This window comes from Podarcis tiliguerta (assembly GCF_965153285.1).
Source record: "Podarcis tiliguerta genome assembly, chromosome: 4".
Lineage (NCBI taxonomy): Eukaryota > Metazoa > Chordata > Lepidosauria > Squamata > Lacertidae > Podarcis > Podarcis tiliguerta.
In genome coordinates this window covers 72,706,297-72,720,500 of record NC_139537.1, presented here as the reverse complement: position 1 = coordinate 72,720,500, position 14,204 = coordinate 72,706,297, and the positions used below count along the sequence as shown (strand labels likewise).

The 14,204-nt window shown below is 43.1% G+C and overlaps 1 protein-coding gene and 1 long non-coding RNA gene across 5 annotated transcripts in view; both read right to left on the bottom strand.

Moving 5' to 3' along the window:
* MAP4K4 (mitogen-activated protein kinase kinase kinase kinase 4) overlaps positions 1–14,204 on the bottom strand; it is a 129,056-nt gene that overhangs the window by 17,313 nt on the left and 97,539 nt on the right. The window contains exons 15-23 of one of the 4 annotated variants that reach the window (XM_083438185.1): positions 13,966–14,187; positions 12,705–12,866; positions 9,637–9,867; positions 8,724–8,830; positions 7,328–7,479; positions 6,438–6,535; positions 3,916–4,091; positions 2,056–2,176; positions 518–709 (exon numbers count right to left, since the gene is read on the bottom strand). In XM_083438185.1, coding sequence (XP_083294311.1) covers positions 518–709; positions 2,056–2,176; positions 3,916–4,091; positions 6,438–6,535; positions 7,328–7,479; positions 8,724–8,830; positions 9,637–9,867; positions 12,705–12,866; positions 13,966–14,187 — 1,461 coding nt within the window. The remainder of the gene's footprint in view (positions 1–517; positions 710–2,055; positions 2,177–3,915; positions 4,092–6,437; positions 6,536–7,327; positions 7,480–8,723; positions 8,831–9,636; positions 9,868–12,704; positions 12,867–13,965; positions 14,188–14,204) is intronic. The other 3 variants (XM_083438186.1, XM_083438187.1, XM_083438188.1) reach the window with 3 other exon arrangements.
* On the bottom strand, positions 2,210–3,890 carry LOC310676399. Its single transcript, XR_014510535.1, has 3 exons — positions 3,783–3,890; positions 3,130–3,629; positions 2,210–2,716 (listed from the first exon to the last, which is right to left on the bottom strand). It is a non-coding gene; the product is annotated as an uncharacterized lncRNA (long non-coding RNA).

Here is a 14,204-nt window from a genome sequence, read left to right as displayed (position 1 = left end):
TCCCTCTCCCCATCAAGAAATTTCAAAAAAGCAGCCTCTTGTGGTAAGGCTGGAGAAAGCTTCCTTTCTAAGACAGTGCACTCCTTTTCCCAAAGCAAGGACCCCACTACATGCGTAGTTACTTAGTAGTATGCTAAACCAGGTAGTACTGAAGCCAGATTACCCTAAGTGTGACCTCTCCAAGTAGGCACTCTCCCCAAAACAGCGTTTAAACAAATACCAACAGGGCAATCAGTTTAGCTTATCCAAAAGCCATGCAATTAATGACTTGTTGTATTAAAAAAAGGGGGGGAGCAAGAGTAGTCAACTGGCAGGTTTGGGGTAAAACTGCTCTAGAGTTAAGGGGGTTTTGGTACGTAAAGAGCTGAAATGTGTTATTTTTGAGGAGTGAGGGGTTAAGTGACAGGAAGAAGAAGAACAGCAGCAGAGAAGGGACGCTGAGCTGGAGCTCCTCGGGAAAAGCTAGCTATGAAGCAATAACCCTATGAAAGCAGCCAGCTGTGGGGGCAAGACATACCTCATTAGTAGTTAGCTTGTCCTGGGGTGTCTGTGGGGACATGGTGGGTGTCGGCTGGCTGGAGGATGGGGAGGAAGAGGTGGAGGAAGTGGAGGAGGAATGGCTTTGCTGTAAGAGATCTGGCAAGAGGTGAATGCGACCGGCAAAGCCATTGCTCTCATGATGGCTGGCACGCTTTGTGTCAACTGTACTCTGCAGAAAAAACAGGCACACTTGTCTTGCTCAAGTGCTGCGTAAAGGTCTCTCTGTCCCTAGAAAGCTGGTCTACTTTCAATGCTTCAACCAATGCATAACATCAACCAAGCCTTGATGCCTCCATTAGAAAAGTTGGTGGCAGTGAGAAGAATTCAGCCACGCACTACAGGAATTGTTTGGGTTCCCTGGCAAAGCCAGCTTTGTTCACCAGCAAAATTAAGCTCCTGTTGGCCAAATTTGCAAGACCACATCAACCTGCACGTTCCCTAAGGTTATTTTCACTATCATCTTTTTTTAAAATTTAGTTCTGGTTTTTTAAGACATGATCAGATGAAAGTGAATGTCCTAATTTAGTTATCTGAACAATATGCATGACATTTTAATACATCCTAGGGGGTCTATTATGATAGGGATGTTCAGCTGCAGAACTGGAAAACTCGGTAACGAGTGAGGTTCATATTGTACAAACTACCACACTAAACAGACCTGCAAGTTCAAGACAAGGGAAGCAATGCCTTGACAATTCTGTGCATAACATTTCGAGACAGAAAGACCATGTGACCTGATAGTTCTGTTGCTAAAGATGAGAAGGTCTGGCTTCATAAGCTGTCTGGGTAGGAAACCTCTTGGAAAATGTATGTAAGCTGTTCTGAACTCCTTAGAGGGACACATGGTGCATCTGTAACTGATTTAAAGCAAACTAGGTGATCTCTTCTTCTGCTGCATCTGGCTCTCCCACAATTACCGTATTTTTTGCTCTAAAAGGTTCACTTTTTCCCTCCTAAAAAGTATGGGGAAATGTGTGTGCATCTTATGGAGCGAATGCAGGCTGCGCAGCTATCCCAGAAGCCAGAATAGCAAGAGGGATTGCTGCTTTCACTGCGCAGTGATTCCTCTTGCTGTTCTGGCTTCTGAGATTCAGAATATTTTTTGTCTTGTTTTTCTCCTCCAAAAACTAGGGGCGTCTTGTGGTCTGGTGTGTCTTATAGAGCAAAAAATACGGTAGTTGTTTGTTTTTTAAAAAACACCTCTTAAAGGTTGAGAATCACAACAGAGATTCCTTCCAGTGGCCTGTGGCTCTTTAACCTTTGCGTTGGTCCAAGACTAAGATAAACTCAGCACAGTGCTGTGAAGTGTCTCTACAATGCACGTAAGCACAAACATTGTGTGAAAACTATTACTCCCTTTGAAGGCCTGAAATGTCTGATGGTTCAACAAGAGGCTATTAATTGTGTCTATATGCCCTGCAACTGATATTATGTAGGACGAGAGTATGAAAGAATGAGTGAGTTAATGAGGGTGGGAAGAGGGAGAGGAAAAAATACACTTGAAAGAATGCATACCTGTCGGACGATTAAAGTGCCCTCCTTGGAAGGAGTCATTGCAGGTTCACTCTCCACGTCGTCGTGCACAATCATAGTTTTCACGGACTCTGTTTCCCCATTGCTGAGGTTTAGAGTGGATCTGATTGGTAAAGGAGACATTTCGATTACGTCCTCATGTGCCCTTTCTGTTTCTATTCTGATTCTTCAGTATCCACAGTAATAAAAAAAAGGTAAAGGTAAAGGACCCCAGGACAGTTAAGTCCAGTCAAAGGTGACCACGGGGTTGCAGTGCTCATCTCGCTTTCAGGCCGAGGGAGCCAGCGTTTGTTCACAGGCAGCTTTCCGGGTCATGTGGTCAGCATGACTAGACCGCTTCTGGTGCAATGGGACACTGTGACGGAAGCCAGAGCGCACGGAAACACAGTTTACCTTCCCGCCGCAGCAGTACCTATTTATTTACTTGAACTGGTATGCTTTCGAACTGCTAGGTTGGCAGGAGCTGGGACCGAGCAACAGGAACTCACTCCGTCGCAGGGATTCGAACCGCCAACCTTCCGATCGGCAAGCCTGGCTCAGTGGTTTAGACCACAGCGCCACCTGCGTCCCACAACAATACTAAAATAATTTCACACAAGGATTATTTTAACAGAAGTACTAGGATACGTTTAATCGTGGGAACCTTGTGTCAGGGAACTGCCATCGGCAGGACAGGAGGTGCCAAGGCTCTCTGAGGTAGAGAGAGACGTAACACCTGAAGAGGGAACCAGTAGGGGGCGAACAGGAACGTCAAGGGAAGGAGAGTCGGAGGAATGGCTCAGAGATGCTTCCAGCGAAAACAGTGGGGAGGTCTCAGGACCTCCTATAGGGACACCTGTTCCTCGCCGGAAACTGTCACGCAGAGAGTCCAGAAGACGTGTTTCCGTTAAGGAGCTTTTATGTTGGAAACGTTTCCGAAAGCAACCACTTTCGGATTCTGCTAGCGATTGACGCAGCCGTGCTGGAGGGGCTCCGTCACAGGCAGAGGTTTGAGAACCTGTTCAAACTCTGAGGGACTTGCAATTTACACACAAGCAGCTCTTCATCCCATCACACCTTGCCTATCTGGAAAACATTTATTTGCAAACCCCCATTCACTTGGATGCCTGCAGTGAACAAGAATTTTGGGGGAGGCGGGAGGGGATAGTATGTTACTATGATACACACTCTTGTGTTTTTAAATTGTAAACAGCCCTGTGATCCTCATATGGGGGGCTGTACAGAAATTTAAATCATCATCATCCAGACAGCCAGGTAGGGAAGCTTTTGTAAATTGGCTAGTAGCTTCTCAGGGAATGGCGAGTCAAATATTTGTATTAAAACTGAAACTAATGACTGTATTGGTGCCTTCAAAACATGCACTTTTCAGTTATCTATTCATCTGACTTTATCCACATCTTCAAGATATATTCATTTTCCTACTATCAGATATTGTGAACCCTTATATAGCATATTGCCAATGTTATGTTTATATTATGGAAGGAGACACACACAATCCTATATTCTATAGGATCATAGAATTAGAGAAGAACTAAAAGATAGCAATGGTTAAACACCTTTCACGGGCAGTGGCGTAGCGTGGGTTGTCAGCACCCGGGGCAAGGCAAGTAATTTGCGCCCTCTAACCCGTTGATTTGCGCCCCCTAACCCTAACCCCGATGTTGCGCCTGGTGCGGCCGGCCCCCCCTGCACCCCCCACGCTACGCCACTGTTCACGGGTCACAATTTCCATACCTAAATACAGTACTGGAAGCCCTACCAGAATTCACAAAATGAAATGGCCTTGTAAGCAAAAGTTCCATTAATACATCACATCAGGAAGAGAGGGAAAGGAGAACTAACACTGCTCTAGCATCTTCTGGTCCCGAAGTAGATTCATCAACTCCTTCCTGCTCCATGTCATCATCGTCTTCATCAGTTGTTCCCGACTCTTCACTGGACGATGAATAATCAGTCACTTTATGTGGAGGCCGCACATCCTCGACTGCCCGTAATTCCTTCGCCAAATCAGTTAAATTCTAGAAGGAGCAGAAGGAAAAGCACAAAGGTGATTGACTGCAGAAAAGGATGCAAGCAGATGGAGAAGACTGCCCATTTCGGGTTCCAAAAGCTAGATCTATTTAGTCACAGCTGATGCTTTTGATTTAAAGGCCCATGCTATTACTTCAGAAAACTTTTTTTAAAAATTCTATTACTTCTTTGGTGTGCATGGTGCAAAATGGCCAAGCAGCTTGATAATTTTATTTGAACTAAGTGTATTTCAAATAGAACACACTTCACTTAAAAAAGCAGGTGTCAAGGAAGTTTGCCTAGTGTCTTTCGCCATCAGCAAACACTAACAGATGGGATGGTGTGTCCCTTTCCTCTCTGCTCTGCTGCAGTCCCTCGTACCCCCATATTCTGCTCTGGGAGGGTTCCCCAATCCTCTGGAACAGATCTGGGGAGCATATAAGGTCTGCAGTGGGAGATGAGATGAAGAGGAAGTCCCATTACATGACTGGAAGAGCACTGTTGGGTATCACCCAAGGTGTCTCGGAGCAAAGCTGTGCAAATGTTATAATAATTACAAAGTCAAGAGGGTTCATTGCTCTCAGTAGCATTAAATGAGCAGTTGACAGCTTACCACTTCTCCCTGAAGACCAGCCATACGAACAGGTTCAGCAAATTGACATCAGGGCAAGAGTGAATGGAGTGCAATTGCGGGGAAACAAACATTACAACACAAGTTTAGTATAGGAAGAAAATAAATCCAGCCTTCAAGGTTCTAAAGCTGCATCACTAGCTTGCTCAAAAACTGCCATTAAGGAACAAAGGAACAGAACACAAAACAACGAGCGACAACAATATTATGAGTAGGAATCAGGACCGTGTTGGGGAGATAACAGACTTGCTTTTTCAACCATTCTACACATTAGGGAAAAATGGTAACATGAAGGGGATAACTTGAAATGCTCTGCTAGATGTTTGGAAGGAACAACAACAAAAAAGAGTTGTTCTGTGGCATTTACTCATGGTGTGATTGTTGCTCCATTTCAGTGATGCATTCTGATAAGCAATATTCATTTAAAATGAAGAAGACTGTACTTTGAAAAAGCAGGAGTTTTCAGTACAATTCTAGAAGCTGTGCCTTGCTATTTGTTTGAACAGAAGAACACTCGCTCAGGATTATCATCTCCTTCTGACAGCCGACCAGTAACTAATGACCAGGCCAAGGCAGCAAAAAGCTTGTACTATACTAACTACACACTTTCGCAGACCGTCCAAGCAAGAATCCTTGTAACTGGCTTTGCCACATGCAGACTTTCTCCAGTTTCTTTGATCCAATTTGTATAGTTAAGAGCTACAGCTATTTCCTTTGCGGACGGTAAGAGCACAGCATGTGTGGCTGCTGCTACAGTGCAGGATGCATCTTAACAATTCAGAAAAAATGACTATGTCTTCATAATTTCAGGACTGAACTACATATTGGGAAGGTGGCAGTGGGCTCTTGGACCACAGAGCATTGGGCTTCCTTACCTAAGCCAGGCCGAAGCTTCCTGGGCTTTGGGAAGGTAGCAACAGGGGGATGTTTAGGGAACTAGTCTAGTCCCCCTAGTCCACCAAAACTACCATCTCTTGTACCAGTATATTCTAAAACTCTTTGCAGCCATGTTTCTATTATTTCCAGAAACTTCACTTTCCAAAAACAGTGTAAAATAAAAATTCAAATATGGCTGTTTTCTGTATTTCAGAAATGGTTATCAAATGGTTGCTGGACTTGCAGCTTCTTGCCATAGATAGCTAGGATTGTTGCAAATCTGATAGCTCTTACTATTACTAATATATAACTATGGTTGCCTATTAAGAAACTGAACTATGGAAAAGTGTCCTGCTCACTTTGAGTAGAGATTTAAGTAATGCAAGAGAAGCGTCATGTACAGAAAGCTTCTATGTGGATACCTCCTCAATACATTTGAAAACTATCCATTTAGAAGGGTTTGTGTACTTTTCCCAGGATATGCATTAATGCACTGTGCATGTGTCCAGTGTGGCTGGGGAATGGCAAGCATGATGGGCGTGGTACAAATAATAAAATGAAATAAAATAGTAAAAATAATTTCCAGGAAATGGATTAGCTCGGTGTGTTGTTGCTTGTTTGTTTGTTCACAGGATTTAACTTGAGTGAATATCTAATGCTGGATTTTATGAAAATAAGTTTTCCATGTAACTTTCCAACATTTCCAACTTTTCCCCCCCTTCTTAACTCTCCACTCCTACACCCTAAACATATCAGAAGGCTGTCTCTTATGTAAAACTTCACACGACAAGCTTTTATGCTTTTATTCAGACACAGATGAGGAGGTAACATAGTCTGAGAGCCTCACCACAGGTTTGCTAGGTCTGAAAGCTTCCTTCTTGTCTTCTGTTTTTTTTGTTGCATTTTCACTACGTTGCGATGGTGAACCTTCAGATTTTGACGATGCTACATGAATAAAGACCAAAAAGAGGTAGGGAAAGAATAAATAAGTTAATTGCAAATTAAGAGGAATGTTAAAGCAATAGGAGTTTTAATATTTCAATGCATCTTATTTCTCCATCCCCCCTGAGATACCTTAAATTAATTAATCAGGGGTGGGGAATCTGCAACCGAGATAAGGCGTTAGTTACAATCGTAATGGTTTTCTTATATACAGCACTACACGTAATGGTTCAATTAGGCAGAAAAGCATATCGGTTACATTTCACATGCAGGCATCAGCTGCAAGTCACTCTCGCAGCGTGCAAAAAGCCAGTTTCTTTCTACCCCATCCCCATCAGCCGACGGCAAGTTAATGGGAGAGAAAGAAACCTACTTTTTGCAGGCATTGGCTTGCTCAGTCAACACTTCCAAATTTGGCTGATAGGGAGGGAGAAAGTAGCAGCTTGCCAACCCTACGATTGGCGCTTCTCCTCAAGCACTAAGCTTAGGGCTGGCAACACTCCTTGTACCATGGTTCCCAAGTGCCCCGCAGTCTGGTGGGTGCTGGGCACTTTGGAACCCTGCACCAGGGATTCCGACAGTTGGGCGGGGCAGCCAGCTGTCAATCATATGCAGGCATAATGGTGTCATGTGATTGACAGGTAGGTTGTCCTGCCCACCTGTTGGAAGTTGGCTTCCGGGGAGCCAAAAAGGTTCTCCACCCCTGGCCTGAGTGAACGAACAAATACGAAAGAAGAATGCAGATTAATCTGTAGACTCCTAAGGACAAAGAGAGAGGAAAACGTCGTGTCTTACATCTCATTCGGAATCTCTCTCCCGATCCGCTCTGGGACCCAGGATGTGACCCGGGCTGTGAACTGGAATTGCTGGAACCAGAGGAACTTCCGCTCCCAGGTCTTGGCACCAGCTTCTCCACTCTTTCCCAGAGCAGGCGAGGCTCTATATTGCTATGTGGGAAAATAAAAATAAAAGGTGTTTGTTTTTTTAAAAAGAAAAAACCCACATTGATCAAGGTTAATATTTTATTTTATTGCCTTAACAATGCTTCTTTTTTCCGGAAGACATTCTTAGTCCTCTATCACTATCCCAGTACGTTTCCGAGCACCTTTAAAGCCCTAAACGGCCTGCTGACCTTTAAAGCCCTAAACGGCCTCGGCCCAGTATACCTGAAGGAGCATCTCCACCCCCATCGTTCAGCCTGGACACTGAGGTCCAGCGCCGAGGGCCTTGTGGTGGTTCCCTCACTGCAAGAAGTGAGGTTACAGGGAACCAGGCAGAGGGACTTCTCAGTAGTGGCTCCCGCCTTGTGGAACGCCCTCCCATCAGATGTCAAGGAAATAAACAACTATCTGACTTTTAGAAGACATCTGAAGGCAGCCTTGTTTAGGGAAGATTTTAATGTTTAATGCTGTATTGTGTTTTTAATATTCGGTTGGGAGCTGCCTAGAGTGGCTGGGAAAACCCAGCCAGATTGGCGGGGTATCAATGATAAATTATATTATTATTGTTGTTATTTTAATCTCACGTTCTCATGAGTAGTCAGAATGAATACGTGAAACGCCTGAAGTTTCTTCCAACTCTGCAAGTCTATGATTCTAAGTTGAACAAGCACTTCATGATGCACACACAATTGCTTTCAGGTTATCTCTAGCTGGAGATACAATCAGACAAACACTACGAAAAGACCCGGTGTCCGGGACCAGTGTTATCATGCCACAGCAGACTGCCTATTTCCAATGCCAATAAAGCCTCGTAGCCCTCTCTGAATGAGCAATTACTGTGAGGAGCAAGGAGAAGCAGCAGTAACTTTCACATGGCTTGTGCTCTCCTACTGAGAGGTAGAATGGACCGATCCCAAACATGAGAATAGACAACAGGTGAGATGAAGAGGTGGGTGCAATTGGGGAGTTGGTTCCCACTCAAAGCATCTTGACTAAGACTCATTTGAGGCCTTTTGCCTGCACTACCTATGAACATGCTTTAAGATGCGGTTCCAAAAGAAAGCCAACTATAGTTGAATGGCATGAGATAACTTCCTATATGAGACTGTATAAACTTCCCCTTAGAAGCTTCTCAGATACAGCAGAAACTGCCTTACAACAGCATCTCTCAACACTAAGTGTTTTTGGGGAACAATGGATTCCAATTTGCTCCTCCCAATAGCTGAAGTGGGAAACCCAATACCACAAACCTTGTGGAATTTCTTTGACCTGCTTGGTTATTTTGCTGTCCACTGCCCTGCAGCGGCGAATCTCGGCGAGATAACACAGGTGATCTGGATGTTGTTCTCACAGGTACCTTGCATGGAAGAATAAACAATTCAGATAACACGGCATAGCAAAAAAATAAAAGAACAACATGTTGCTGCAACAATGTATTGAGGTACATTATTAAAACACTAGCATTTTGAGCAAGATAGTTCTAAAATAATTCACCAACTTAAGCTCATTTTGGACTGCATCTAAGATGCTGGAAAGAACGTAAGAGTTTAGTAGGTAACTAGCAAACAAACACAAATACCCACTCACAGACTACCATGACGGTTTAGAACACAGGACTTTGAAGCAAGGGATGCAAAAAGCAATCTGCTATAATAGCATGGGAAATTTAGGAAATTAAGCTCTAAGGAGCCAACAAATGCCTAGTAATGGATCAGTAGAAGGCAGAGAACTGGGGGAAAGCAAGGTTATATTTGACAGAAGTAAACCAAGCAAGAAAACACTTTCTTTGTGGATAGAAATGTCTCAACAAAACTACCGGTTTAAAGCCTGATATTCCATTTAGAGGCAAAGAGATAGCTTTCAGCTATTCAGATGTTTTCTTCTCTACATCACTTGGCATAATATTTTACTTCTATATAGCAGCCACTGCCCACCAGGCATTTTTGTGTAAAGTTAGGGCAGAAATTCCTGTAACATCTTGGCTGAAGAAGGCGAGGGAGAATTCCTTGCCTAAAGTACTGTTTCTGATACCATTGTCGTTCTTATGAGTGTGCAATTCACTAGTTAAAAATCTAGCGCATGCCTTTCATTACTTTTGCTTTGCTTTTTGTTTCTTTTTGTTAAAAAATATATATTCAGAATTCTGTCTTTCTACTTCCTTACCCTTGGAGGCACCTCGTCACTGTCTGATCTAGCCCAGGCCTTTTGGGTGGGGTCGGGTACCTCAGACTTAGAGTCAGGACTCTGATTTAGCACTTCACTGCGTGAAGGTGGATTTGGGTCCTGAGAGCGAAGATGGTGATGTGCAAATTTGGGAGAAGGGTCACTGAAGGAATGGGACCGCGAGACAGGGGAAACATTGTTCTTGAGAGATGCCAGATGGGACCACTGTACCTTACGAAGAAAACAAAACATAGAACATTCAATGCGTTCTGTTCACACGGGCTCTACCCGCCCACCACCCATCAAAACACAGAATAAAAAAGGCAAAGAGGGTATTTGGGTGGCGGGATAAGCACAACTTGGGATATGATGTAAGGCAAGCATGTGGTTGAAAATCAATACGAGCTTTAAAAGCAAGGGAGAACACAAAATCAGCATTTTGGAGGGTGTATGCTCCGGGCACACAAATTAACAAGAAGAGATAAGGGCAAGTTCCATCTTGCGGAACCTATGCCGGATGAAAATTTTCAAATCCAAGTATCAAATCAAAATGAATAGTATAAAATAATATTGGCAAATACCGTACTTTTCCATGTTTTTACTGAAATTTACTGGAAAATTATGTTTAAAATCGGGGGTTGTCTTATAAATTGGTAGTGCCTAGGGGGACATGGGATTGGTTGATGCCACGAGCCAGAGATAGTCTGCAGCGTGTTGTTGGTGTCTGCGGCAAGGGATGGTGTTGATGGGATGTTGCTGCGGCAATTGGGCGGACAATAGGCTGCTTCTGCTGGCAAGGGGACAGATGTTAGGAGGTTGTTGTGACGTGTGTGTGTGTGTTAGTTTTAGTTCCTAAACAAAGCTCAACAACTCTGTGCAATCTCCCCCCATTTCCTTAATTTTTAGTCCCCCAAAATAGGGGGCATCTTATACGTGGGAGGGTTATACACGGAAAAGTACAGTATATATTAGCTTCAAAACAATTTGCCGGCATCTTTAGATCACACAGTAAGTTGCTTTTAAGGCATTAAGACGGAATCACATAGAACAAAAATAAGACTACATTTTCAGCAGTCACTGGCTGAAAATATGTGCACAGTGGCATTATATAACATGTACATACACTATGCTGTATAAAAAACAATATACACATATTGTATGTGTCACAGGTAATTTATACTAGAGATGCACATTAGAGACGACACATAAATATGACCACACACACTATGGAAGCACAGCTTTAAATCCATAGTTAACTCTGAACCCTCCAAGGGAAGCCTTGCAATAACCATTCACTGCCACTTCTTTCGGAGATATACATAATTTTGCTAAGTACTCTTTTCCAGCCTGCACACCTCATTAAGGACATTTTTAAAAAGTAAATAAACACACCAGAGTAATTTCCCCCACTCCTAATATTGTGAAAGGAAATGGAAATGTTTTCCTCAATGCTTCCGAATTCACCCCATTTCTATTAATCTGGGAAGTAGTCCAGATTCAACCCTACAAACAAGTAGTCACAGGACTCTGGTCACAGTGAGCACTGGGCAAAATTAAATGCAACAAGAGTGTGAGAAAGTGGATGTATGTGTGTGTTTGTTCAGAACAAGTATTGTGGGTGTATCAAATTCTGATTATGGCAATAAAGTCCCTGATGATTTTGGCTGATCCACCGGCATGGAATGTTCAGCTGAACAGACTCTTAACAGTTTACAGGTCAGCTTCTTTTAATTCCAGAAAAAAAGGATCATGTGTTGCCGAGATTAAAATGTCATAAAGGGATATTGTACAGAATCGCCAGAGTTTAGGAGGAGCTAAGGAATGAGGAATCCAGGAGTCAAGTAGATGGAATAAGACTGCAAACTTAGGATAAACGAAGGAATTCTAAGTGCTTCAAGGACAAAGAAGACAGGAAATTAAAAGGGGAGCAAAATGCCGTCCCAATCGACACCACCACCACAATTTCACATAGTGATTTGAAGCGGCCAATTTGTTTTGCTGCAAGCTTCTAGAATAAGTGTATTATATTAAACTGCACTTTAGATATATTTAGAAAAGTGTTTTTCTTGAGCTTCTACTGACAACCTATACCGCTGTAAAGGTTTTCAAAGATCTATTAAAATGTAACAGCCAAATATTTACAAAAGTGGCTAAGGTTTTCAAAAACAGGTTATTTTCTTCTAACACATCACCTCAAAATACAAGAGGGTTCTGCACTTGTGCTACACAGGTGAACAACAACCTGTTTGTATATAGATTGTACCTGAACAAGGCTAAAAAGGTAGAGGTGACTACTTCTGAAAATATATTATACCTACATGGTGTCACCCATAAATATACAAAGAGAATCCCATGAAATGAATTCAACTAGAAACTCAGTTGTTGTTTTTTAATCCTTAAGTAAAAAGAAAGGGGAACATATCAGTGAAATATTGTTTGTAGCCAAAGTAATCATCCCTCAAAAGCAATCATGAAGGTGAAATTACACCTGGAGACCTGGTTGCATGGCTGTCTGGCCAAGACCGCTTTCACAGACGGACTGAGTCTGCTTGATTGCAGAAGTGCAACGCAGTTGTTTGTTTGTTTTTGCCATAAGTAGCTTGCTACTTAAGTCATGCCACTAGATGACTCAGCTGTCATTGGAAGAATTTTAAGGGAAGCCACCATTAAAAAGGAATGAGATTCTGGGTCAATTGCTGCATCGCTGTCCTTCCAAAAGATCAAGTCAGCAGGCGGAATGCAAGTGTTTCTGCATTTCATCGCAAGTTTTTCAACAGAATACACTAAAACACATTTTTCTTCCTTACAACCCACCAAACCTTTAAGGAAAGCTGCAGGAAGTCAGGGCAAGTTTAAGTTTTACCAGGAGAAAAGAAAAAAAGTAGGTGCAAGGGCAGTGTTAGCTAGCTTGGCTTAGCGCAGCAGTTACAAGTCATTCACACATAATGAACGTGTTTTCCAAGACACAGTCATCCTCACGCTTTTCATTTGTACCTGTGGCTTTCCATACCTCTTGGTCATTCACCAGCTCCCCACATACTTCTCCCAGAGACCTTTTCTGCCTTTACCTGTGGTTCCATTGGCTTTTGCAGTGAAGGCTGAACAGGCTCGGAATTTCCATTTGAAAAGGACTCTGATCTTGAAGGCACTGGTGGCTCCAACACTTTGCTCGTCTGTTTAGACTGTGCTTCAGGGGAGCCCTGGTTATTTTTCCTATATCTATCGTCAACCTGAAAGAAAAACCGAAAAGTATGTGAGCTGGACTTGAACGGCCACATTTGACTGGGAAGACTGTCTGAAGCTTTCGTGGGATTTCAAGGAATACCAGGTATGACAAAACTTTGCAAAAGTTGCATCAACTACAAAAGCACATTTGAATTACTATGTCTTTCTAACTAGTAAAACGGTTCTCTCTTTGACACTGACATACAGACACACACACAACCAGAAATGGGGGGGGGGGGGGAAACGGTGCTAATAGAACAACAGTGTTTCTACATAATGATTGACTGCAAAGGTTTGCAAAGTGTGTGCATGAAAACCCAGGAGTCCCTTAGAAGGTTTATCAGTTTCTCAATGAGAAGCTCAAGAATGGCTGAAAAACTGGAAATGGCTGGAAAATCAGCCCACCTCTGATCCTTGTCTACAGTGTATTCATCACACTTTGTTCCTCCAGAGGATTGATAGTGGCATTTTCCATATAACGCACATGAAATTACACATATATATGGAATCTATTGCTGAAAAATGATATAACGGTCACTTGCATACAGAATGGGCAGAAATAGATCCAATCCTAAAAGACTTTAAAAGAATCACAGAATTGTAGAGTCCATTTTTCCACCTCTGAAGCACACTGGCTCCCAATACTGTTCAACATCCAGGACTGGGCATCTCTGCAAAGGCGGCAGGTTCAAATCATCACTCTAAGCCTCAGCTACTCTGCAGGATAATTGTGATGATAAACTAGAGGAAATATGTAGCCTTTCTTGAGTTCCTTGGAATGAATATGAATCTCTCTCTCTCTCTCTCTCTCTCTCTCGTGTGTGTGTGTGTGTGTGTACACACAAGTAGACACACACACACACACACACACACACACACAGTGGTACCTCCAGTTACGAACAGGATCCGTTCCGGAGGCCCGGCCGTATCCCCAAAATCCCATAACTGGAGGACCACTTCTGCTTATGCGCACAGTGCTGCAGAGTGCTTCTGCGCACATGCAAGCAGCAAACCCACTTCCAGGTTTGCCGCGTTCGCAACTCAAAAGTTGGATCCACTGTATGCATATATAGAGCATAAATGTTTTAAATGAATAAGCGTTACCTCCCGTGGTCTTTCAGAAGGCTCATAATGGGATTTAGGCTCAGGAGTATGATAATTTTGTTTATTCCTTTCTTGTTGCTGCTGCTGCTGCTGCTGTTGCTGCTGCTGCTGCTGCCGCCTATGGTCATGCTGAAGTGACAAGAGATACGCCTGCTCCTGTTGCAACTGGCGCTGCAGCCTCTCTGCTTGTCGGTGCTCTTCCATTTCCCGCCATCTGTATTCCTTTGAGAAAACAGGTC